The sequence below is a fragment of the Strix uralensis genome, chromosome 20 (genome assembly GCF_047716275.1).
Source record: "Strix uralensis isolate ZFMK-TIS-50842 chromosome 20, bStrUra1, whole genome shotgun sequence".
In the NCBI taxonomy this organism is placed as follows: domain Eukaryota; kingdom Metazoa; phylum Chordata; class Aves; order Strigiformes; family Strigidae; genus Strix; species Strix uralensis.
In genome coordinates, this window is record NC_133991.1 from 1,653,915 (window position 1) to 1,678,992 (window position 25,078).

The window sequence follows — 25,078 nt, forward strand, 5'->3', positions numbered from 1 at the left end:
CCCATCTTGCCATACATGCATTTCATGGGTTTGATTAGGCAGTTTGATCAAATTGATAAACTAGATTAAATTTTCCAAATTTCAGCCTTGAGCTTGGCTAAAATTGGAAAAATAGGTCCTCTGTGCTTAGTGCACACAGCAAGATCATGGGCGATTTTGAGCCAGTCATTTCCTCTCAGGTTGCTTGCTGAAGTCAAAAGGACATGAATGAGACCTCCTCTGTCCCCAAGGGGCTGAACAGATGCTGGAGGTGCAGGTGTTAGACAACTAATATTAGAAAACTAGAGCTAGAGACAATGAGACATCCCCCGTGTAGTCAGGGCATCTCACACCCACCAAATCTGTTGACTCCTTTGTAGCTCTCAGCACCAGGAACTTACTCAAGAAACAGTGGGCTTCAACCCGCTCTAGGGCATGTTTGCATGCTTTCTGACTTCAAAACGCGTCCAGGCTTATGTTCATCAACCTACACACCCGGGGCGTTACGCAGCCCCAGCATTGCCCCTCCACCCTGGCCAAGCGCTGGCAGAAGTCAACATCTATCGCTCTTCTTTTTCTCCAAGGATCTCACAGAGACTCTTTCCATTTTGGGGGTGATAAGGAGGAGATTATTGTCAAGTGTTTGTTGGAACTACATCCTGCACTGACCCTTTCTCCAAGGAATATTTCATAGTGCTGCATGACACAGGAGTGTGGGTCAGAGACTTCAGCAAGAAATACTTTCTTTCATTAAAAATACACGGGTTCTTGAATTGACTTTGTCCAATATTCCCATACAAAACCTACCACCATCCTCCACTCACCTGTGGTTACTGCACCTTTTACGAAGTGCAAGGAATATTTTGTCCTCGGCTTAGAATTTCAATGTATGGATTGATAACAGTAACGTAGCAGACTACAGAGGAAGGAGAAAGCAGGTTTGATCCCTTTCAAGAAAAGATATTGAGGGGACAAAGTTGGAGTAAAACTAGATTAGCTTTTACTTTCTTGTACGTTAAGACAGTTCTTATCTTTGCCAGGACACATCCCATTAGCTCCACAGCCCAGGGGTAATGGGGCCAGGCTGCAGGAATAGCTTGTCACAGATTTCTGTCACGCTAGATGATGCCTTTCACATTCTGGGCTAAGGGCAAAAAATTGTGAGAAAACAGCTTTCTTCCATGTGGACAATTTATTCATTCCCTATGTAAGCAAAACTTGAAACAGTGCATTTTAAACAAGTCTATTTGGGGTTCATGACAGATATTTCTGCTTCATTCAAAGGCACCGTGAAATTAGTAGATTTTCTCTGGAAACTGAAGTACATATTTTTTTTAAACAAAAAAATTAGAGGGTGAGAACAGGCAGTCATTCCAACGCCCCAGTCTCTTTCTATGTAGGTTGGAAACTTTGAAGGGAGGGTCCAAAACATGTTTTTGGCAGTAAATCTTACTGAAACACAGTGTATGTGAAATTGCCTAAGCCAGCAGCTGGTGTGATTGGGAATCTGGATAATATCACAAAGCAAAGCAAAATTAATTAAATGATTTTCACAGATCTGGGACATCTTTTCATGAAGTTCTTTTATTGCTGGACTCCATCTCGCTGAAGAGGCTTCATGCAAACTAAATTGAGCAAATGACAGCAACCATGCCCAAACATTTCAGGCAGTAAAAGCATAAACACAGTAACAAATAATAATCTGTCTCGGCAGCTTCCCAAGTCCAGACTTCTGGGGAATCCTCAATGTTCAGCGTTAGAAGTCACCAGATGCTTCTTCTACAGGACATAAAAAGCAATGAATTAACAAATGAGAAAAGGACACACCATAGCTCCCTGTTATCTTGTGTGATTTATTTCCACAGGTTAAGCTGGAAAAGAGGGACCAATAACTCTGGTATTAGTCCCGATTGCTCTAAAGACCTCCAGGGATCCCTCCTTGACTACAAGATCCTACAGGTCTCACTTTTTCTGACACCATGAAGATGGCATTTATGGTTGTACCCTGCCACACTTTCAAGCTGATAATCGGATAGCCCTGAGGAGAATATAATGAATCATCCTCACAGAAGGCAGGAGCTGACTGCAGATGGAGTTGTCTGAGCTCTTAATGATTGCTGTGAGGTGCAGAGATTTGCTCCTTCTCACAGCCTGGATATCATCATGAGAGCGTGTCAGGGCCTGACTGTCAGAGCAAAGGAAAGATGACGTTTAGTTAGGAAAAGGCATGGCCCTAAGGCACTGAAGCAGCCTACCTTTCCCAGAGTGGAGACACTCTTTCCTACATCTACTTCCCGGGGACTTCAGAGAGCACCTTGGAAGAAAAGCATTAAACCTCAAGAATTTTACAAATCCTGAAGGTAGCTGAGGGAAATATTGTAAATATAGGCAAAAACTTTCCTAGCAGGAATCAAACACCATAATCTCTTCCATAAAGTAGGAATCTCCGTTCAAGTGCAGAGCTGTTTTCGGCCTGACCAGGATGTGCTGACAGCCTGCTCAGAGCTGTGCAAAAGACAGACCAACAACCTAGACAGAAAGACCAGCCTCCCTGATCCGGCCATCACTTTCCACAAAGAAAAGCGTGGGTATCAACAGTGAAGAGCTAAACTGCAAAGTCTGTTAATCAGAAAAATCCCAGAGCAGTGCACTTAGCTTCATCTTGCAATGCCGACGCTGGAAAATCTGTGAGCTGGAGGAGCCCTCACAGTGGACCTGATGAAACGGAGTATCTAAACATGTGCTAGGTATGTACCTGGCACATACGTTCAGACCTGTGTTAGGCAGCTCTGTTTTAGAGCCTTGGGGTCTGGTTATCTCACACGTTTGCAGACAGGAACTGTCTGCTCTTTGAAGCTTATACCTTGCTCTGTAAGTTCTTCAGTCCTCTTCGACCTCCAGGCTCTGAGGTCCAGCTTTGGGATCTGGCTGCAGCTCACAAAGTCATGAGGGTATCTGTTAGCCTGGAAGATATGTCTTGTTACCTTAGAGATCTTGGTGTTGTCACATATTATTCGTGACAAGGAGATTTTGGCCAGTGCAGAGCGCTGCTGAGGAGTGAAAACCCCTCTGTTCTCCCACCAAAACCTGCAGGAGAAAGAAGACACAACATATTTTTGCCTTCTGACTTCTTCACGACTCCTGCAACATTATTTCACATTAACACCAATAACACATTTCTTTTGCCAAGAACAAATTTAAATTTCTGTTACTTAAATCAAGAGCCCTGACTCACCAGCTGGATAATTTAACTTGCTTTTCTGACACGGACATATAATAAAGACACAATTGAATTAAAGCCTTTCCCTGTGTTCCCTCAAATGAGGCACAGGCACCCTCTTTCAAATAGAAAAGTCTGCACATACTGTACACAGACTGTGGTTACATCCACAGGATTGCCATGCTGGAACCACCCCTATAATTATCCTCTTCAAAAAAAGCGCTTTTTTGTATCCTACCATAAGAATAGGATTTCTAGATGTGCAGTAGACTGCTTGCCTTTAGGCTCCCAATACTGGGTTTTGAGTTCATAGTAAGTCTTTCTAGGCAGAAAAATTTCCCAGAACACTGGTCATGATCCCATTTTCAGGCAATATTGCTAGCAAGTACAGGGACCTTACTTCAGAAATGCATCTTAAAACGGGGCACATAACTCACTTCTGCACCTGAAGTCCCTGAGCAGCTTCAAGGAAGAGGAGGACTTCAGGTATGTTGAAAGCACAACACTGCTCAAATGATTTTGGCTGGCAAGCAAACCCCAACCCACCCATACATTCGTGCAAGCGAAGACCAAGCAGTGCTACATGTCAGACCACAGGGTTCCAACTCAGAACTGGGATGGAAATAGTGAAAAATCATCTCTAAGACCCCTGAGAAGTGCATGAGGCACTGCAATGGTGCAAAGCTGTGTATGGCAAACCCAGGAGATAGGAAGGTGGACAGATGTTTGACTTTTGCAGAGCACAGCAGCCCAGAAGGAGCAGTCCCACAGAGAGGGGACAGGGATGCTGCCAGTGCCAGGGAAGCAGCTTGGGCTGAGCTGAGACTTAACCAAGAGAGAACAATTAATCTCTTTTACTCATTGCAAAGCCTGAAAGTGTTATTCCTTCAGCAACATCCCTTGGTCTGCAGGCAAATTTTCAAAACTACCCAAAGCATGAGCCACCACACCAACAGATGCCAAGCATCTACTGTCAGTGCAAGCCATTTAGGCAGATTAAACCTGACAGCTTTTTTTCTAATTGGTGAAGTCAGTCCATTTAGATTCCTGGTTTTCCCCACCTTTAGAGCTGTATCTGTTTTTCTTGTTAAGCTATTTATACGCTTCCCTTTGCTGGAGTAAGCTTCTGTTTGAACACACAGTGACATGGGACTCCTTGAAACCACTTATCTGAAGGAGGAAAAGAGCTCAAACATTCACACTGGTTGTGAACCATCGGCATGGAGAAGGGCAATCCAATTTGCACAAGTAGTGATTGGCAGTGAGTGGGCTGAGAATGAAAACATTTGGCTGGGAAGGAATTTTAGCCTAGGATCTCAACTATCATACAGACAGGGAACAAGAACATCACCAGAAAGGGAAAGAAACATTTGGAGGAGTAATGAAAAACAAAGCAGCAAACAACTGGAACAGTTTCCAAATCTGCATAAAGAAATCCACGTCAACTCCAGTCTCTGTCCTTCAGGGTTTGAACACCCACTCTTACCTGTCCCCATCACGAACTTTCCTGAACTGGGTGCCGATGAGACAAGCCATGAGAGGCCCAACTCTGCCTCCATTCACAAAGGGCTCTGAGAGTGCCCCAATCCAAAGGTCAATATTCTTTGGTGTCCCATACAGCTGTATGAACTTCTTTGCCAGACCACGATTCCTCAACACTTGAGCAAGTGTCTCCAATCCAGAAGGTTGTGAGAGCCCACAGAATTGTCTCCAGGAGTTATAACCTGCAAGTGGTTGGGTATCAGAGCAGACAGATCAGTAATGTGTTTCCCCCTCCTGGAAAGATTTTTTCCTCTTTCCCAAAGCTGGGGCACAGGTAGGGTCCCAATATGTTTAAAACATTTCTCTAAATGTTTCTATTTTTCTGTTAATGACTTTCCACTCCTTCCAGAGCCTGCTCATCCTGCCTGGAATTTCAGTGCTGTTTGTGGAAGGGCCATGTCTTTGCAAGTGATCTCCTAGTGGGAGTTGCTCTACCACCTTCCAGTGCCATTTTGCTGTTCCACTCAGCAGCAATGCAGGTGCCTGTGCACAGGCTCCAGAGCCATGGTGTGTCTGAAACAACCTCCTGGTGATGTGACTGAGGAACTACAGGAGACCCACACCCTGATGAAGCTGCAGCAGAGAGCCAGAGGGGCAACCCCAAGGCATTTCAAATAGCAAAGGAGACCTATGTTCAGGCACCTGATGCTGTGGGTGCTGTGGGTGCCCAGATGAAGGGTCTGGGCATGCCTTCACCGTAACCTGGGAACCCTGAGGGAGCTCAGGGAGAATACAGTCTCAGATACCTTCAGATAGAGCCCCAGGGGAGGCGTTCTCACAAGACTCATTGGTGTTGACTTCATTGAAAGTGAATGTGGACAAGATGTTGGTGTTACCTCGTTCTGTACAACAGGATAGTGGCCAAGTACTTCCCCACAGCTGGTCTCACCTGTGTCCCTGTCTAGCCACAGGGACAGGCCATTCCATGCTGCAAAAAGAGCTCTGCATAGCCCAGGTTACTTCAGGTGGGAGAGAGCCATCAGACTTTGCCAGCTGGACTAACTTTTCTGTACTTCAAACAGCTGAAAATCCACTGGACCACAACTGCTGCATAATTCTGCATCTTGGTGGACAGGGCACATTCCCAGCAAAGGGCAATTTATGATTCAGTGTCTTGTCAAATGGCTGCTTAAGCAGAGGAAAAGTCTGTGGAGCACTAATGTGTCCTCCTACCTGTCAAGTCAGTGAAATATTAGGTGCAGGGATGAGATGATGCTGCAGCATACGCTGTGAGCAGGATGTCTAAAAACTGGGGAGAATTCAGAGAAAAAGATACAGCATGTGGTGTCTGGATGACACCACTATCAAACAATTCAAGGAGACTGAGAATTTGCTTTAGCAGAAAAAGAATTAAGAGGCTTTTTTTGATCTTGCTATACTGTCATCACCTCCATAGCTTGTCTAACATCAAGGAGTACGGTAGCACTTGGGGGTGGGCTGAGACCCAAAGGCTAAACACGAACTCACACTAGAAATACACGTCAGTTCCACTGCAGCCGATCAACAGCCAAAGCTATAAATTCAGGATTTGTGGTTCAGATGAGGTTCTGCACAATGCTGTTCCTAGATAAAGCACGGAAAAATAACAACCTTCTGTTGCAGCAAAGGCAGAGCAATCCTGTGACCTGACCATGCCCTGGATGTATTGCAAAGCTTCTCTGGGCTTAAAACCTGTGAATCCAGCACACTCTTCACCACGGTTTCAAAGTGAGCACTATTGCATCTCCCAGGACGTTACTGACACAGCTCCAGGCACTTACATCAGCCTAATAACACTGTTAAGCAATGACACACCCATGAGCCAGTTGTAAAGTCTTATCGACAATCTATTACCCAAGACCATCTTGCAATGCCATTACAGTGCTTTTGCATCTTGCAGAGCTCCAACAGTGTTTCTGACATGCTTTCTTTCTGGGACACAGTCTTTACAGAGAAATTATGACAAGATTTTGCTCAGATATTGTGATCTGCTGTTCCAGTCACGTGTCACCACTACAGATGCTTGGAGAGAAGCCACAGAGGACTTCTGGCCATAATTCCACTCCTGCAAACTTGTGGCTGAACTACTTTTCCCATTTTGCCATGTGAACAATTCAAATAAGTCAGTTCCTGAACACTTGACTCTGGTCTGTGCAATGCCCCGTGTCCTGGCTGTGTGCCTCCACGTGTCTCCTCCAGCTCCAGCCAGGCTCTGACTTCATTACTCAACCTCCTATCCACTTCCCTATGGTTGTGCAGAAATGATGAAAAAGTTTGGGAAAGAGTAGTTTCAGCCAAGCATGAGCTGGAGATTTTTCTCAATGTTCAGTCACAAAAGTACCTGATTCCTACTTGGTTTTCTTTGGAAGCTCTGCTCCCACAGCCAACTTACCTGGGAGGCCATGATCTCTGCAGCGCTGCATGTTCAGCGCAGGTAAATCCAACCCAATCCTTGCAACCTGCTCAAACATCCGATCCCGGAGATCAGCCACGACCATTTGCTGCTGTGTCATCAGCTTGGCCTGATTAACCATCAGGCTCCGGAGAAAGGGGTCAATGCCACCTGCAACGGTTACAGAGGGACTTTTGAGCAGTGCAGGGTAGCAAGTGTGTGTAAGGGGCTCAGGAGAGCTGAATGCAGCGTATATTTAATTATGAGCTTCTACTACAAGAGAATCAATTTTCCTGGGCTTAAAGAATTAAAAACAAAATACTTTGAATAACATTCTTAGAGTCTACAGCAATTAAGCAATCAGACTGCATGCTTCATAATAAGATGGGCTGCATTTGACTGCAGAGAACAGCTATATTGGGACAAACTCTGGCTGGTAGTAAAGATCATTTAATACATTTAATGCAAACTGCTTCTAAGTTTGGCTGAAGCAGAAGCTCATCCAGAGAGAGCAGAAAAGGCTGAATGAAATAACCTTACACTGCAGAGGTGCAAGAAAGGCTTTACCTTCTTTAACGATCCTCCAGACAGCAAAGAAGGCGTTTCTGAGTTGAATTTTGGGACCCATGGGCTTGTAATTTTCATTTAAGCGGTCAACAGTTGGGGGAACTGAAGCATGACCAAAACGAAAAGCCAGGGTGAAGACATTGGATATTCGAGGATCCACAGACTCATTGTAGCCTCGGTAATGAGGAACCCATCTCTGGAAACTAGTTCCCAACAGCAGAGGCAGGTAGTCCCTGTAGGTTATAATCTAGGCGGGAACAAAGAAAGTGTGAATCATTGATTGCTTGGCCATCATTTTCTTTAGAAGCAAAGTTATTGTTTGTGTCTCAAACTACAGGAGCTGTCACACTGAACTTCTTTGATGGGATTTATGTAGGAGATTTTGCTAGCACAGGCGTGGAGCAGTCCCCAGGGCCAATCTTCCTTTCACCTCATCAGACCTTCACACAGCTGATCTGTCAGTCTGGTGAGGATCCTTTCTGACACTGTTGAGCAACGTTTTTGTTTCTGCAGCTCCGTGGTCTTGGTTCAAAGCCTCTTCTGCACCTATCCATTGTAGCATGCCACAGCTGATGCAGCTCCAGACACAGACACAGGCACTTCAGGCCACTGCTGGGCTCCTGGGTTCTCCAGCCATGCATGGTGGGACCACTACACTCACTAGCAGTGATGAGATTTGCATGAACATGCAGTGATTTGCGTGAAAATGCAAAGTGGACATAACCTTTCCAGGAACATCAGGAAGCTGCTGATGCTCCTGCTTGTACCTGACCCACTCTCATCCCCTGCACCAGGATCCTCTGCCCGTTGGTGCTGAGGACTTGGCACTCAGTCGTCCCCTGACATGCTCCTCCCTGCCTCAACAGCTTGGCAGGTCAGAGCAAGATGAAAGCCTGCCAAAGCCTCCCAAATGTTCCCTCCTTGTCCTATAGGTAGAGGCCATTCCCACCAACCAGGTAGAACTGCATTTCCTCCTCCCTCCCACCCTACATGCTTCAGATGACAAAGAAAAAGTCAACAGTGCTGTCACAGATGATATCACCACCCACGGGCAGCTGGGTTAGTCCTCCCATAGTAGAGATTTCCAACCCTGGTCTCATGCCGCTTTGGGATATAGAGGAGGCTGCACAATAAAATTTAAAAAATCAAATTTTGTGTCAGTAGGTGAAAATGTCTTAATTGTCTGAAAATTGCAAGAAGATGAAACCATTGATCTAAACGTGATGATGGAGACAATGCTTTTAGTACAATTGTTTGAGTCTCTCCACATTGGCTTACCCAACATCTTTATTCAGCTACACTATAATATTTAAACTGACAGTTTTAAAAACTTAAACCTTTGGATATTGCTACTTTTTGTTTGTTTGTTTGTTTGTCGAGCCAACTCAGAAGACAGGTTTCCAATTAGGTATGACGAAACATTGCCTTTGGAAACCCCATGTCTTCTTCTCATAGGAGCCAGCCTTTTCTGTTGGCTGTGAAACCTCATCTGGCTTTGAAGCTGGTCCTGCTCCAAACTGGAGGCTGGACAAGAGACCTTGAGAGGTCCCTTCCAAGCACAGAAATATTTCTGTGAGCCTAGGATCTCATTCAGGGCAAAGTCTATGGTGCAGCACAGTCCCGAGGGTCTCTTTGCCTCAAAGCAGTAAGGACAGAGGAATGCCATGGCTGGTTGCACCCACCAGCACATGGGGCTTCTTGAAAGGAGGAGACCCAAAACCCAGTGGAATTTTAATCCAAATCTCCAGTAATGTTTTTATCCTGTACCAAACACTGGTTAGAAAAACTTTTCCTCTGACTTTTCTGTCTCCATGTTTCTCAAACAAAAATGTGCATTTAAAAATCCATCAAGCAATTTGGAAATTTAACAGTAGAGGAATATCAAAGATTCAGGGGGACCCCTCTGTGCTTGTTATTTCACAGAATCACAGAATCATCTCGGTTGGAAAAGCCCTTGAAGCTCCTCCAGCCCCACCATGAACCTCACCCTGACCGTTCCCAACTCCACCAGATCCCTCAGCGCTGGGTCAACCCGACTCTTCAACCCCTCCAGGGATGGGGACTCCCCCCCTGCCCTGGGCAGCCCATTCCAACGCCCAACAACCCCTTCTGGACAGAAATACTTCCTAATATCCAGTCTAAAATATACATTTAATATAATAATAATAAAAATAATAATATAATAATAATAACAACATATAATAATACGATAATAATAATAAAATATACATTTCATGTATCTCCGTGTGATTTTGCTTTGGACAAAAGGGGCTGGTAGAAAGAATTTGGTCATTTGCACCCCAAAATACTGCACCCTTTGGACACCTCACACTAACAAACCCCATTATGTTAATTCTGTGAGACTGCAAGACAAGGCAGCAGAGCCAGGACACAGAACATGGTGGGTGGTACCTGAATCATGGCACCCAGGATCTTTCGTGCCTCCTGGTAGAGCTTCTCTCCATTCCAGTGGGGATTTAGTTTCTTCAGGCCTCTAGCCAGGCGGTTGTGCTCCCGCAAAAAGAGCGTGTGCATGCACGTCAGCTCCAGCATCTCGTTTGCTCGAGAATCACCTAGGAGTATCACAAGTGAGCAGGCTTGTACTGCCAGTGACCTGCGTGCGCTTGGCTGCTTCCCACTGGGAGGGGGTGAATGTCTCACTGGGACGCATGCATAGCGAAATTTTCAGATGTCTCAGTATCTGCATTGTGAAGAAGATGGGTAAGAAACACACAGGAGAAGGAAACCAGGGTCTGGGCTCCAAGGGTTGGAGAGCACCAGTGAAAAGCCAAATTTCTGCTGAGGCAGCAAAAGCCAACAGGCCACCATGGTTGTGCTCAGCATCACATAGAAAGATGGGGAAGGGTTTTTTTCAAATAAGAGCTAAGAGCATTAACTTAAGAAGCTAAATACAAGACGGTGATCTCCAGGCTCCCACATCAGAGAGACAGTCTCACAGCTCAAGAAAGAGATGAAAATGGGCAGAGTGAAGTCAGGACGGCCAAGGGAGCTCTGAAAGTTAGAAGGCATCCCTCAAACCAGCTGAAACTACAGTCAAAGCAAGATGACAGTCATAATCAAGCTCTCTGGTGAGTAAAAGTAAAAGCAAAATGAGTCACAACTTGAAGGAATAAATTACAAATGGCATCACAATGAAATATTAAATCCTTCTTCAAACACCCAGGGCAGGAAACCCGAGAGCAAGCAGGTGATGAGAATATAAAGGGGCACTCAGAGAAAAGTAAATATGTGGTATTTAGTCCCCTAGTCCTATAGTCAATAAAGGGATTTGCTCTTGCATTCAGCACAGAGACCCTTTCATTTACTGTCAAAGGCTGGCTGTAAGAGACTGCAGAAGAAACAAAAGAAGCACTGTGAGGTTTCCTCAAGCAGAATGCATCCACCCAGGGCTTCCAACATAGGAAATCGCTGAACCCTGTTAGGCAACTGCACACATAAAATTTTCCCAGTTCTCAGGGACCAGAAAAGTCACAGGTAAGACACTGAATTTTCAAAGGAGCTTCCGAGCCAGCATGAACTGTTCATTATAAATTCATTGATGGCTACACACCCAGCTATAGAACAGCAACTGCTCCAGAAGCCCCTAGACGCAGAGTTCTGAGGGCTGGGGGCCCACCCTGGGAAGCAGCTGCCCATTCTGCTCCTCACTGGGCATCTGCCTTTGGCCACAGGTCCTGCGCAGTCCTCACCAAGGAGAGACCTGCGAGAACTGGGGAAGCAGCTGAAGATGTGGAACAACAGATGGGACAGAGAGGTGTGAGAGGCTGAAGGAAGCATAAAACACCAAGAGCTTAAAAGGAGGGCGCTGGAGGATGACACCAAGCAGAGCTCTGCCGCCGGTCCCACCACCAGGTCCTGATGATATCCAAGGACCATGGTGATGTTTTCCAGAGGATCTTGGGCCAGATATGTAGGGGGCCAAGGGAATCAGCTTCACAGCTGATGAGATCTGTTGTGCCCTCAAGCTTTCTCCGACAGTGCCATGAGCAGCCCAGTGTGGCCAGAGCCAGCAGGAGTTAGCCAGCAGGTCCTGCTCGCCAAAAGAAAAGGACAGAGGAGTGAGACACTAATTCACAAGGTGTATCAGAAACCCTCTCTGGGGTCCTGCACATTTGTGGCAACATTGTGGTCCTCATCAGCTGGGGCCAGGGAGAAGGGAGCAGTGCTCAGGGCTCCGGGTCAGTTGTTCCATCTCTGTGTGCTGGGGCAGGAGACAGCAAACAGCAGCAGATGAGAAGTGGCTGTACAGTGTTTTGGCTGGAGAGGAGGCATGGCTTTGGGAGGCTGTGCCCAGGACAAAAGGAGTTATTTTTGATTGAAGAAGTGGTCAAGAGGATACCAAAAGCATGACAAAGGATAAATGGAGCAGGAGGCTGCCTTGACTGTCAGACTGAAAGCCTGTGCTGATGTACTGGCCAGCATGCTGCCAGTGCACCCCCAGCGGGGGGGGCACATCTTAAAAGGTGGTCTGTGGCTAGTCTCATTCTCAGTTCAGCTGGGATCTAAGCTCCCCTCACAGTGCAGCAGACACGCTGATGTGCAGCAGCACAGGCAGAAGTTTCATGAAGGTGACCCAGGCCAGCACCAACACACCTGTACCCATCCTGACAGAAGAGACACAGCTTCCAAATGACAAGTATGGACAAGCCATTGCCTTCAGGCCAGTCTGCTACTGCTGTGTTTGCTCAGCTCCATCACAGCACTGGTTCCCCGGTCACCTCCAGCAGCCCTGTGTGCTCTCTGGGCCCTACACCAGAGCTGCTGAGCACAGAAGGGACAGCTTCACCCCAGGCATATAGTCACAAAGATGACTTGGGGATGGTGAAGATCTTTCTCCTACCTAGCACAGCCTGTGTCAGTCTTTCATGATGTTTTGCTATGCTCCATTTTCTGCTTAACTAAGAAAACCAATTAAAGAAATGAACCGGAGCTGGTGGAATTGTTCACTTTGGATTTCAGGGTTAGGGGCGCCAGCACCCAACTTACCTGCAAGAAAACAAGGGACTTTAGCTCCCTTGCTGACTATAAGACAGGGGTCTTTCTGTGCGCTGCCAAAGGGCATATATGCCTTCCCCATGTCAGTGAAATTCCAGTTAACAGCCAGCAAGCCCAGCTGGCTGGTCCGATCCCTCAGTTTGTTGGCCAAACGCACATCACTGCCGTACACCATGCTGCCGTCAAGAAAGGAGGTGAGCGCGTTGATCTGATCTCGAATTGCTCTGCCGCTGGTACAAGCAGGAGCTGAGCGGAAGAAAGGAATGCAATCTCTCGTGTTTTTAATTCGTGGGTCATTGGGTGGGATCTGCAGAAATATAAAATTCATCACCAGTTCAGGGGTGTAGAAACTGCACTGTGGTACTACAGCTGTAAGAAAAGCCAGGCAGGAGCCATTTCAGAGACAGTCCCCATGACAGATAGTGTGGAGATCAGTCATAAATCCCAGATATGAAGGGTCACATTGACAGTAGAGATGCTATTTTAGGAGTCCAAGTCCCAAATATGCCTGAAAGCCTGGAGATGCCTAAATTTCCATAAAGTCCTATGGATACCTAAACTTTTCCTCTGAATATATACATACAGGATTGAATCTTTAAAGCTCAGGTGTTCCTATCTCATGTTGTAGTCCAGTGTCTATATTGACACTGTGGACAGTTGTCATCCAGAACTTGTGACCCTGCCTGCATTCTCAAATACATGTTGGGCAAATACTCAGTCATGCTCCATCCCTTCACAGTTTTCCTTGAAAGGAAGTACAGGTACACGGGAGAGCCAGAGCTGCAGTACATCTTCAAAGGCAGGAGAGCAGGGCTGCAGGGTGGACGTGTACTCATTAAGCATTTACTGGAGTGGAGACTCCAATGTGACTATCGTGCTAATGCCTTAGCCGCTATTGAGAGATGCTCATCACTTCCTTGCCCCATGCACTAATAAGCATTTAACCACCAAATGGACATGGGTTTGCTGGGGTATTGACACCCATCAGTTCCTGTCTCTGAGACATTCACTATAATCCAGGCATCACCCACGCTGCCTTTGCACCATACCTCCAAAACAAAGCCATATCATTGAGGGAGATGAGTAAATGGTTGGAAACAGGGGAAAGACAGGTTGTGACTGTGCCTGACATCTGGGGACAGCCCCTGGAACCCAGCACCGCCACCTTACAGAGAGTAGTCTGACTCCCTTGGCCCCTCCATAGCCACAGACTGGGACAGCCACCAACATCTCCTGGCTGGAAGGTAGATATTCCCTCCCCCTCTTCCCTGCGAGAAGGCTGGCTGTACCTCGATGGGAAAGCAAGGGGGCTCCTTGGCACAGGTGGTGTCACAGTCCACCTTGCCACGGAAAGTGACTCTGGCTGCAGTGTTTGGAGTGAAATCCAGGTCATGGTCAATAAACTGGCCCCACTGCATGAACATGCGTGCTCTCTGCTGGTCCAACCTGAGCTGCTCAGGGGGGAAGCGGACAATCTTGTTTGACACTTTTCGAACCTGCAGGGGATGAAGGCAGAACAGTGCATTAGGAAATTACTTGTATGAATCAGTTTGTAGGGGTCATCAGTTTGTAGGGGACATCAGTAAAAATTCACAAGGCATTCCTTATACTTCACAGAAGAAAAATGAAATCTCTGTCTGAGTTGGAAGGCATTACTGAGTGCCCCCTTTGCTGAGCATCGCATTGTTCTGGCTCTAGTCAGGTTTCTGAGCCTCTAGGCCAAGTGTATCCCTTGATGGACATACGGAAGCAGCTAAGCAAGAGCCATGCTGAATACCCGGGGGAAGGGAGGTAAAACATTTTACAAGACTGCTTTGAAATAGAAAAAAATGAAAAAAATGAAAAAAAAAGTCTTTGGGAATTTCTGAAAGTTATCTCAGTAAACTCCTTCTAGCAGGGCACTCTCCCAAAGCCCTCTTCCTTTCTCATCCCTTCCCCATCCATCACAATTCCCCCACCAGTTCTTCCTCCATGTATTACTACAGAAAAAGTGATCAAAACTCTGCTCAAGCCCTGACACTGTGCTGTAGAGCAGACTTAGGGAGTACAGTGAAAGCACAAGCATAAGGCACACAACCCAGAAAATCGCAGAGCTCCTCATTAGTGCTGTTGTTGCACCAAGCCCAAGTGATCAGAAACCACATCACAGTGTCCCTACTCTTGTCCAGGCACCACGAGAGCCACACGCACCCCCACAGATCACCCCACCCACAGACCCACCCACAGAATCTCTAGTTGCACACACAGAATCTCTAGCTGGATATTTTTTGTTCTGGCAACTGACATGCTCATTTTATCCTCTGGCATATTGCTTTTCAGGAGACAACCAGCTTCCACAAGCCAAATCAAAAAAGGTGAGTAAATTACATTGGCTTAAATGCATTTAATTTAAAAGAACACGTTGTGTAATTCTTTCTTTATCCTGCACTTCTGAAGTAATCAGATTAATTTTCCTTTGCTTTTCCTGAAAGCATGGGAGTTAGAAAGCATTTCTGTTAGATCACCCTGGAGATTCCCATATGATCAACCTGAAGTTGGTGAATTTAACTTCCTCCTCCTGATCACCACCACGCCAGTCGGTGGACATGCACTTCGACGCCTGTGATCTATCCAGGATTGGCAATCCCTAAACCCTAATACTGCATTTTCAGATGACTATTACAAACATTACCAGTGGATAGGGGAATCCAGAGAAACACTTTCCTTCTGTCCACCCACGGGGGAGTGACACGCCATCCTCATATTCTGCTGGCAACCATCTGACCAGGGGTCTGTTTGAAGCTCCTAGTGATGGGTTTCTCCTGTCAGGGTGAATGGAAGAACAGCAAACTACTAGTGTCATTAGGATCGTGGCAGGGCCAAGAGCTTATGGATGTGGAGAGAGACAGGAACCTTGAAATGGGGCCACACAGCAGTGTACAACAGCTGGGCAGCTGCCGCAGCCCTATGGGTTTGCTGCTATCAATAAGCCTCAGGTTTAGTAATAATAACAACAATAATACACACCAAGCCTCAACTTCTCCCAGGCAAGAACTCAGGTTGCTGGTGACTCCTTGTGTCATCCAGCCTGAAGGGCCCTTGTCCTCAGACTGTGGGTGGAAAACAAAGGTGAAAGCCTAACGTCAGAGAAAAGGGGCAGATACTTATGCCCGTTCATTTAATTATAGTGGTGAATTATTAATGGTGGTTATTATAGTTTGATTAGACAGTTAAAGCCTTTATTAGACTAATAATATATACTAATAATATATTTAATTTTGGAGTGCATGTCTAAGATGAGTTCTCTGGTTTCCTGTCATATGCCGTTGGTGTAACGCTGCCTAGGGCCAAGCAATGGAGGGACACAGGGCACAGATGAGCCCACCTTCTCCAGGGCTTCAGGGTCTGGTTCAGGTGTGATGCACCCGTCCTTATCCCAGAGCCCAGATCCTCCTCCCGAATGAAGACACTGCTGTCTGAAAATGGGAGGAGGCAGACAGCTCTCTCTACTTATACAGATGCCTAAATGCATCCCCCAGGCAGTCTGAGCTCCTTCCTCTGCCTGAGGTGCTCCCAGGAGATGCTCTGCCTACCAGGTTCTTGGTAACAGGGGAGGGATGGGGAATGCTCCTATACTGTCCCTTTTAAAACACTCCACTGTTTAGCACAGCTTCCCTTGTCTCTCACATTATAGTCATGCCCCTCCATTTGTCCAGCCATGGGACATGCAGAAGGTGCTCCCTCCCAGCCCACGTGCCCAGATTTCCTTCTGTGCACAGTGTGGGGCAGGGAGACTGCCAGATCATGCCCCAGCATGGGCTTGGGTCAGGAAGCCCTTTGAGACCCTGCAAAGGGGCAGAGTCAGACAAAGCCCAGGAGAAAGAAGAAAGGCGCAGCCTGACGACAGAGACTCTGGGCTGGAGAGTCAGTCCCCAGCACAGAGCTATTTGCATTTTGGCCAAAGAGCTAGTTTGTGTTCAACACCAAAAATCCTCGAAGCAAGACTGTAATTAAAAGCTCCACACATCTAGGAAATAACACTGTGGGTTGTAAAACCCTAAAGAAGGCGTCTTACATAGATCATCCTTGGGGATGTGGGTCTAGTTCTGCCAATGGAGGACCCATCCCATCCATTCTCCTGTTGACACAGCCCCCTCACCTGTTGTTGCACTCGCCAGTGATCGTTCGATAGAGGTGAGAGGCATCACAATTTATTTTCTTATTCTGCTGGTCACATCCACTTGCCTTGAAAATCATCCCCAGCTGAGCTGGTGTCAGCAAGTCTGCCAGGTAACAACAGAGAATAAACATGCAGGAATGTACTGGCCCTTCTGGGTCTGTGGTGCCTCCCAGGCTCAGGAAAAAGTTTTCCTTCTTGCACCCTTGAAATGATTTCTTATCACAGTATCATCTGGAAGAGCACAAGAGGCTGTCATTTAAGGTTTTCCTGCTAAAGATGTGCTGAGGTTGCTCTCTAGAGCAGCAGATTGCTTTTTCTGATTTGGAAAGCATTAAACCCAACAAAGCTGTGGTCAAATCTTATTTATAATTACATGTTAGGCCTGTGCAGCAGTGGAATTGTTTTCTAGCATTAGCAATCCTTTTTCCTTCCTCTCCCCTCTCTTTTTATCTCTACCATAAATTGCTAACAGCTACAGTCATCCTAGTGGTGCATTACAAGTTCTTTCCCCCTGTGAAGCAGCCGCCGGCGTGTATCACCACTGTTCAGAGCTGTCTGGAGAAGAAACCATCAGGTGGCTGGGCAGCCCAAGGGGACGCTGCCTTTGCATTTCCACCGTGCCGATTTCCCCACGAGTTCAACCACCAAAGCCTTCTTGGCTACTGCTGCTGGCACACCATGTCCTGAGTCCCTTGGAGGTTTCCTAGTCATTGCTGCCACCAACAGTTTGGGTCACAGCACGGTTTAAGAGGCAGCTCTTGGGCTGGCAGATAAGGGGCGGCAGCCGGGTGGTCTGGCAAGGCTCTGGAGTCGTGCTGGAGCATCACTCCAGAGACGGATGGAGAGGCTGGAGCTGAGCAGTCAGCTCTGCCTCCTTCTTCCCGCTCAGCCCGTGCTGGAGCGATGCTGGAGCACCCCATGATGTGTGTCTTGGCCTGCCAGTGGTTTGTTGTAACGCTGGGGATCCCTACGAGTTCATCTCTTCATGGCAGGACTGTGCCTTCCTAAGCCATTTCTCTTACTGCCCCTAATTTGCCTTTTGCTCTCAGCAAACGGGGAGGTCAGGACTGCCACCCCATGGCAGACACTGCTCCTTCAAGACACATGCTGACATGTCCTTTCACATTGTTGTTCTCTTTCTCTATTTGTGTCTTTCTCACAGAATCCTGTTCCAGATGCAGAACAACCTGGCAGTGACTTGGACTATTGCTAGCTGAAGTCTGGCAGAAAAAGAACTTACCTTGAGGTTGAGCTGTTGTGAGTCACAGCCTCTGTGTTTGCTCATTCCCTACTCATTCCCTTTATCCCTTCTAGATAAAAAAATTATCTAGAAAAATCTTACAAGCTTTGACCCATTGGTACATTAACCTCTATATTGCAGAAAGAACCGAGGAAGTGCACAAAGCACTTTCATTAACTGATAAACCCCCAAATAATTTTTTAAGATGGAAAGAGAGCACAGGAAAATAACTCAGCTTTGTCTCACTGCAGTCACATGGGAGGGATTTGAGTCGTGGCCCATTATAACCCCCTTTCATTCCCTCCTCCCAAGCCCCACAAAGCCCCAATCACCAAACCCCGTACCTTCCTCCTCTGCCTTCCTCCCAGCAAAGTGAGATCCCTACCTGTGACATTGAAGTCTCCCCTCACAGCCCATCGCAGCTTCTCCTTGAGGAGGGTCAGAGTGGTTTCCAAGTAATCTGCAGCCCGAACGGCGGCTCGAGTCCCTGCCACCGGCTGTTTGAAATATCCCAGAAGCTCTACTGGGGTCAAGGCGTTGTTCTGCAGGTGCTCCTTTATGCTGCAAGGGAGAATAAAATAAAATCTGCAGGACTGAAATGAGGCAAAGACAAGAGTCCTGCAGGTTACACAGCTGAGCATCGGGCACCCCAGCTCTCCTGGCTGAGCTGCAAACAAGGGCAGAGTCATCTCCTTGCCTGCACAGTAGCTGGAAGAGCCCAGGGCTATTCCTGCCACCTTCAGCAGAGTTGCAGGAAGGGAATCTCTTAATTTCTTAAAATCTCAGCTCCACCTGCCAGAAGACAGACTGTAGGTCTTTACATCCTTGAGGCAACGAAACCTCACTCAGATGTTATCCAGCTCCTCGATGTCTGCAGGTGCCAGTCTCCATCCAGAGGTCCCAAACATCTCCAGATCATCCTGTCCTAATGCTGCTGGAGCCTCCTCTCAGAGGCAGGGGTTCCTAAGCCAGCGAGGGGTTTCAGAGGATGGCTACTGAAGGAGGGTATGTATGGGCTGGTAGGAAGCTCCCAAACAACAGTGGCAAAAGTTGGGGTCTCAGTCAGATCCCTCAAAATGTCCTCACTGCAGCCTAGAGTGGTTTGCTCCCTCCGTAGGAGGGAACCACTAGAAATGGGCAGGAGCCTATGCTGGCTCCAGTCCTCCTCGGAGTATCTCTGAGGGATGAAACAGAGCCAAGCAATACTGAGCTGGGAGGAACAGCATACACGGAGGACAGTTACAGCTCTTACACTGGAGACGTGGTGTAAAAACAGGGTGACGGCAGGCAAAACGCTGGATTAGAGCCCACTGTGCCCCCGGAGGACCTCACACCCTTGCCCACTCAGCTGGAGTGAGGAGGAGAAGCCGACGCTGCAGGCAGGGCACGCAGCGTACGCCCGCAGCCGAGCCCAGCCCCAACTCACCGGTTGCGTGTGTGCTTGTAGGCTGCATCCACCAGCTGCTTGGCCTCATCCACGCTGCTCAGGAGGGACGACGCGTCCAACAGCCCCTCTGGCAGACCTCAGTACGGGAAAGGAAAGAGCAGAGGTGAGAGAGCTGTCTCCCAGCTGGGAGCATCCCTGTGCTGCAGTGGGGTTCTCTCTGTGCCTCCAGCACCCAGGGATATTGGAGCAGCAGTGCTGGAATTGCTGCTGCTCACTCTCTAGAGCGAGAGGCACCTGTACATGCAAATATTCCTCAGGGGAGTCTGAGCGAGTCACTCCTGGGCATGAAGAGATTATCTCCATCAGTGGAGGCTTCAAATAGCCACCATGAGAAGAGGTAGGCATCATCCCTCCTGCCATTTCAAAGGAGAGCAGTTGCTGTTTCCTCAGGATATTTTGCAACCCCGATTAATGTGATTCATCTTATTTCTATGCCTCCAGCCATAGTCGCCTTCAGAGAGCCTGTACAGATACCACTGGCTGCCATGACAAGCATTGATAGCCCAGCATTAATAGCTCTTGTGTGCTGGTTTTTCTTATCACTGTCTTTACGCCCTCACTTTTTATCCTAGATTGGTTATAGCCACACTGTTAATACACCTACGGTGAGTTTGGGTCCTTCCTCATGGCACCAACTGGCTAAAACTCATATACATCCCCCTACACCTCAAGGCAGAAGGATACACAGCCTGATTTCCTCACTGCAACCTCCTGCCACCCTCACTGCTCCCGCTCCTGCTCAGAGGAGCTCCCGAAAACAAATTGTGTCCCCATCCTCTGCTGGCTGCGGGTCTGTAAGGAACTGAAAGAAGTAATGCCTGAAACATTCATCGACACAGAAAACCTCAAGGACAAGCTGTGGCCTTTGGATTAGTGTAAGGAATGTCACCCAAGGAAGTAGGAGTGTATCGATGGCTGCACCCCCCACTCCCTTGCAGTTGCATTGACAGACTCCTCAGATGAGCCTCGAAGGAGGGAAACTGGACTGAGTGAAACCAGGTGTCTCCCCTCAAACACAAGTACCCCTAAGCCCAACACTTTGTAGCTCCATTGTGCAAGCCAGACACCGTGCTTGCCCTGCTAATGACTTCATGCCTTCATCACCAAAGCGGTAACAAGAACTGATAAGAGGGGATCACCTCTGGGATGAGCGATAAGAAGAATGAAGTCAGCAAAAATCTCTGGGAACAGAGGAAAAACCAAAAGTGGGCAGGGCGAGTACGACCACCAACTCAATTGGAACCCCTGCTCCACCTTTTTCCGTGTCTCTCATGGAAATGAGTTCGTTGAATACCTGCCCCTCCCTCCTCATCTAGTATGCTAATCAACTGATAAGATGAATTTAAAAGGGGACAGAAACTTTGCTGTGTGTGCAAGATTACCAGACCTGAGACAACGCTGGATCCAGGGGTGGTGATCCAGATTTCTTTCACTCTCTTTCTCTCCTTTCTTTTTCTTTTCTTTCCTTTCTTTTCTTTCTTACAGATTTCTAAGAGACCACATTGCTTATTATCCTTTTCCAAGTTTAAATTGTTTTCTACCACAAGTAAAACATTTTAACTGGTCGTTTGGTGTCGTTTCACCTTAATTTAGCCCGAGGGGATACAGAACCCTTGCGATTCACTGGGCTTCCAGTCCAGGTCGTGACAGGGTCACAGAACAGGAGGGGACAGCCCCTGGTGGGCTTCTCTGAGTGAGAGCGTTTTCCTATAGCTTATAGGGAAGAAGAAAACTTCAGAAATCAGCACAAAGGGGATAAAAATCTCCAAATTCTCCCTGGATTCTTTAAAATATCTTCCCTGATCAACCCAGAGTTTGCCTCTTTTGACAACCTCGGTGAGAAAAATTACTGCCTGAACCACCATTTGAGACAAATAAAAGGTCAGGCGTGTGCTTTTCACAAGGATTTTACATTGTAAATTAACAGGCAGAGGTCTCTGTATGTTTTGGAGCAGTGATTCAGGGCTGGGAGAGAGCTGAGTCACAGCCCCATCCCCAAACTCCGCAGCCCCTGGTAGCTCCAATTCACCAAACCCTGCAGCAGCTGAAGCGAGTTCACTTCAGAAAGAGGCGATAATTCATTCCTCACTTTGAGAGCAGGAACCAGCCCCCCCGCGAAGAGGGGAGTTCAGTTTTCAGCCTCCGTATAAAATAGCATGAATGCAGCGAGGGAGCTGCCCCCAGGCACCGTAGCCCCCAGGGCTGAACCCCGCTCTCCAGGGAGAGGCTGCGCTCGCCGCTTTGCACAGCGTGCAGGGAGGGAGACCGTTGTACCGTGGGGATGGAGCAGTGCTGAGAACTGACCTCCCCCTCAACGTGATTTTAAGAAATCAGAGAGGATGTTAACTGACAAAAACCATGAAACAGCCAGGATTGCTGCCACAGTAGATACAAACTGACTATGTCCCTTCTGACACCTCTTCAGGACTTTGCTGCTTACAATAGAATAATTCAGGCTCTTCTAGACTTAACTTTATCTTTTCTACTCAGAAAAGCCTCTGATCTGCAAAAAAAGGACAATACCATAGAAATAAGATGTCTGGAACAGGCTGAGGATCATCAGCAACCCCAGGAATATTTCTGCCTTCATCCCTGCAAAGAAATGCAAGAAGTGAAGAAAACCAAGACTCTGTGGATCTCGCCATGCATTGGAAAGGTCAGTGCCCACACTGCTGATGGCAGGTGTTAAGGGATTTCATGAGGTGTCCCCTTCCCAGTGTGATGGTCCCCAAAAAGCAAGTGTGCTGCCTGGGAGGTCCTTGCATATGGAAAGGGAGCTGCCTCCTGTCCCTGGGAGCTCAGGCACTGGTGGGAACACACTGCTCTGGGGCTATGGGGGCAACACCAAAGGGAGCAGGGGGCAGAACACGCTGCCAGTGCTGCAGGCAGGCGGCTCGCTGGGGAGCCCGGGCAGCAACACTGAGCGTGCAGGGAGAGTCGGTGCGTGGGGTTAGAAGAGCTGGAGGGAAAGAGGGATCAGCCAGGGCAGCATGGAAGGTCTTCTACATGTAAACGCTTGGAATGTTTTTGCCCAGAGCTGACCCACTCACCTCCCAAGGGTGTTCCAAAGTGATCAGCTCTATGAGAAGGAGCCCAGAGCTGTGGGCTTGCCTACTGCACATTGCCTAGCACAACCATGGCCAAGGTAGCCCAGAGGCCACCCTAAAATGCCAAGCTAAACCCGTTCCCTGTGGAGGAGCCCTCCGGTGACAGCAGCAATGTGCTCCAGCCACATCCTCACTGTGTTCCAGCTGCGCTTGGTGCCAAGCGGAGAGTGGCTCTGCCAGCCCTGGAGCAAGGTGTGGGGAGCCATCACGCAAGCAGTGGGAAGCGCAGACCTCAGCTGGATGCTCCAAACACAGCCCCAGCCCCCGCCTCACAGTACAGAAACAAGTGCTCCATGAAAGCAGAACCAATGGGCAACGGGCCGGGCTCTTACCTGTGATCTTCTGCTGTCCTCGCCACGGCCCCCTCCGCGCCTGCGCTTTTATCTGCAGCAGGGTGTTACTGCAGTGGGCGCCCCAACGGGGCTGACTCACAGGGCTTGGAAACTCCCCATGGGTGCACGAGGCCAAGGCAGCGCAGCACCCACCTCCCAGCCCAGCTCCCCAGCAGGGAGGCTCCCACGTACCCACCCGCACACACAGCCTGATGCTCAAGCAGACAGAGCTTCCCCAGTTTTTCTGGGGAGATGTTAAGGCTGCCCTTGGCCATGGTTTGAGAGTCTTGACTCCTGGGGATGTCCTACAGGGACAGGGCTCCTTCCCCCATGGTGCTCTTCATCCTTTGCTGCTCTTCAAGGTTGAAAAAGATGTCTTCATATCCACCCGTGGAGGCACCAGCTCTAAAGGGTGTCTGCTCTGCTCAGCACTCCCCATCTCACCTCCCTAACCCGCCCTGTCCCATGTCCCTGTTGTGGTCTGGAAGGGTCCATGAATGCTCTTCTTTGTGCACTTCCCTGCGTAGAGATGGAGCAGCAGCAGGAGGCACCAGGATGATGGTTTGAACAGGCTTCACCAACCTCCAGCTGTTGGTCTTGAGCACCGGGAAGCTCAGGTAGGGTCTCGCCCTTCCCCAAACTGCCATTGTACCGGGAGCTCATGTCACAAAGCACCACCTCATCCCCTGGCCAAAGCCCCTCTCCCTGCCTGAGTGCAAATCCAGCTGATGGCCAAATCCTGGCTGTGTTACAGCAGTGCCAGTGAGGCGGGGCAGTGGGATACTGCTGGATCAGGCGAATGATGGGCTTGAACAAGCTGGGGTACAGAAAAGCAAAGGATCTGGTGGAGTTGAGAACGGTCAGTGTTAGTTTAATGGTTGGACTAGATGATCTTCAAGGTCTTTTCCAACTAAGATGATTCTGTGAAAGGAGCTGCTCCTCAGCTCACTTCTAACTAACCGTGCATTGCAATTGTGTTTTCCCTTCTCTAACAGAAACTCCTTGGATTAGCAGTGCAGACTGAGAGCACCCAAGTCTCTGCCCGTGTTCCCCTGGGGTAGGTTAAATGAACATCTGTTAGCTGAACTCTTCCCTGCGTGGGGCACTCCAGGAACCCCAGGGTTGTTCAGTGCCTCTAGCAGTGACTCTGCAGGTGTCCCCGTCCCCAAAGCTGAGCTACTCGCAGATGGGGCCGCACCTTCTGACACGCTGTCTTGGTCGTCCAGAGCCTTAAAGAAAAGCTGCAAAGTGAATTGCAAATCTTGCAGCGAGTCACAGGTGAGGCTGCACCTGGAGCACAGGTCATGTCTAGACCCCTAGTCCAAGATGGGTTCAGGAGAGCCCCACTCTTGGCTTCAACTGTCTCATGAGAAGGCTACAGAGCAGACAGAGCCAGAGTCTCTTCTGAAGCGCCCAGTGAAAGGACAAGAGGCCACGGGCATGTGGTGCTGCAAAGAAAATTCCTATTAGATATAAGAAAAACACCATGAGAGTGGTGCAGTGCTGGGACAGGGCTCAGAAAAGGGGTGGTATCTGCATCCTTGCAGATAGTGCTCACTTGAACAAGGGCCTGAGCAACCTCCCCTGGCCCTGCTGTGGGCAGGGGGGTCCAGAGACTCAGGAGATGCCCCCAACCCCCCTCCTTTCTGTGATCCTGTGAGCTCAGTGTGTTTGAGGCAGAAGCAGTGTATCTGCCTGAGCTGCCACCGCCACCAGCCGCTTGCACAACGGCGAGCACGGCGCTGCTCTTGTGCAAAGGGGCAGAGCTGGCAGAGTTTCAAAGCCATTATCTGTGCACTTCATCTGCTGTATCATGCAGCTCACCAGTTGGAAGAGGATAAGGATTTTTCAAAGGCTAACGAGACAGTTAGTACATGTCTCTGCTGGTAATTGCATTTCACAATTAGGAACTTACTTAATTGCTCTCAGAACTGCTCCAGAAACCATGAAAATGGGAGGTTTTGAAAGATGCTTTGCCTTTTGAAGTTCACTTTCCCTGGAGACCGTGACCCTGCTCCTAGATAAGGGTGTATGGCAAAGGCCGGGTATGGGGGTGAGCCTTCTGTTGGGCATCAACGCAAGTGCCAAGCCCTCGTGC

At 48.3% G+C, this 25,078-nt stretch overlaps 1 protein-coding gene across 1 annotated transcript; it reads right to left on the bottom strand.

Annotated features, from left to right (window-relative positions):
• Positions 1–1,547: 1,547 nt before the first annotated feature.
• MPO (myeloperoxidase) lies at positions 1,548–23,627 on the bottom strand. The gene is made up of 16 exons (XM_074890682.1): positions 23,425–23,627; positions 22,981–23,048; positions 22,783–22,830; positions 22,065–22,133; positions 19,521–19,617; positions 18,480–18,655; positions 16,834–16,957; positions 15,367–15,496; positions 13,985–14,191; positions 12,687–13,002; positions 10,092–10,252; positions 7,680–7,926; positions 7,113–7,283; positions 4,686–4,923; positions 2,843–3,066; positions 1,548–1,758 (listed from the first exon to the last, which is right to left on the bottom strand). The coding sequence occupies exons 1-16, from the start codon at positions 23,625–23,627 to the stop codon at positions 1,736–1,738; spliced, it is 2,502 nt and encodes an 833-aa protein (XP_074746783.1). The 3' UTR covers positions 1,548–1,735.
• Between the last annotated feature and the right edge of the window lie 1,451 nt (positions 23,628–25,078).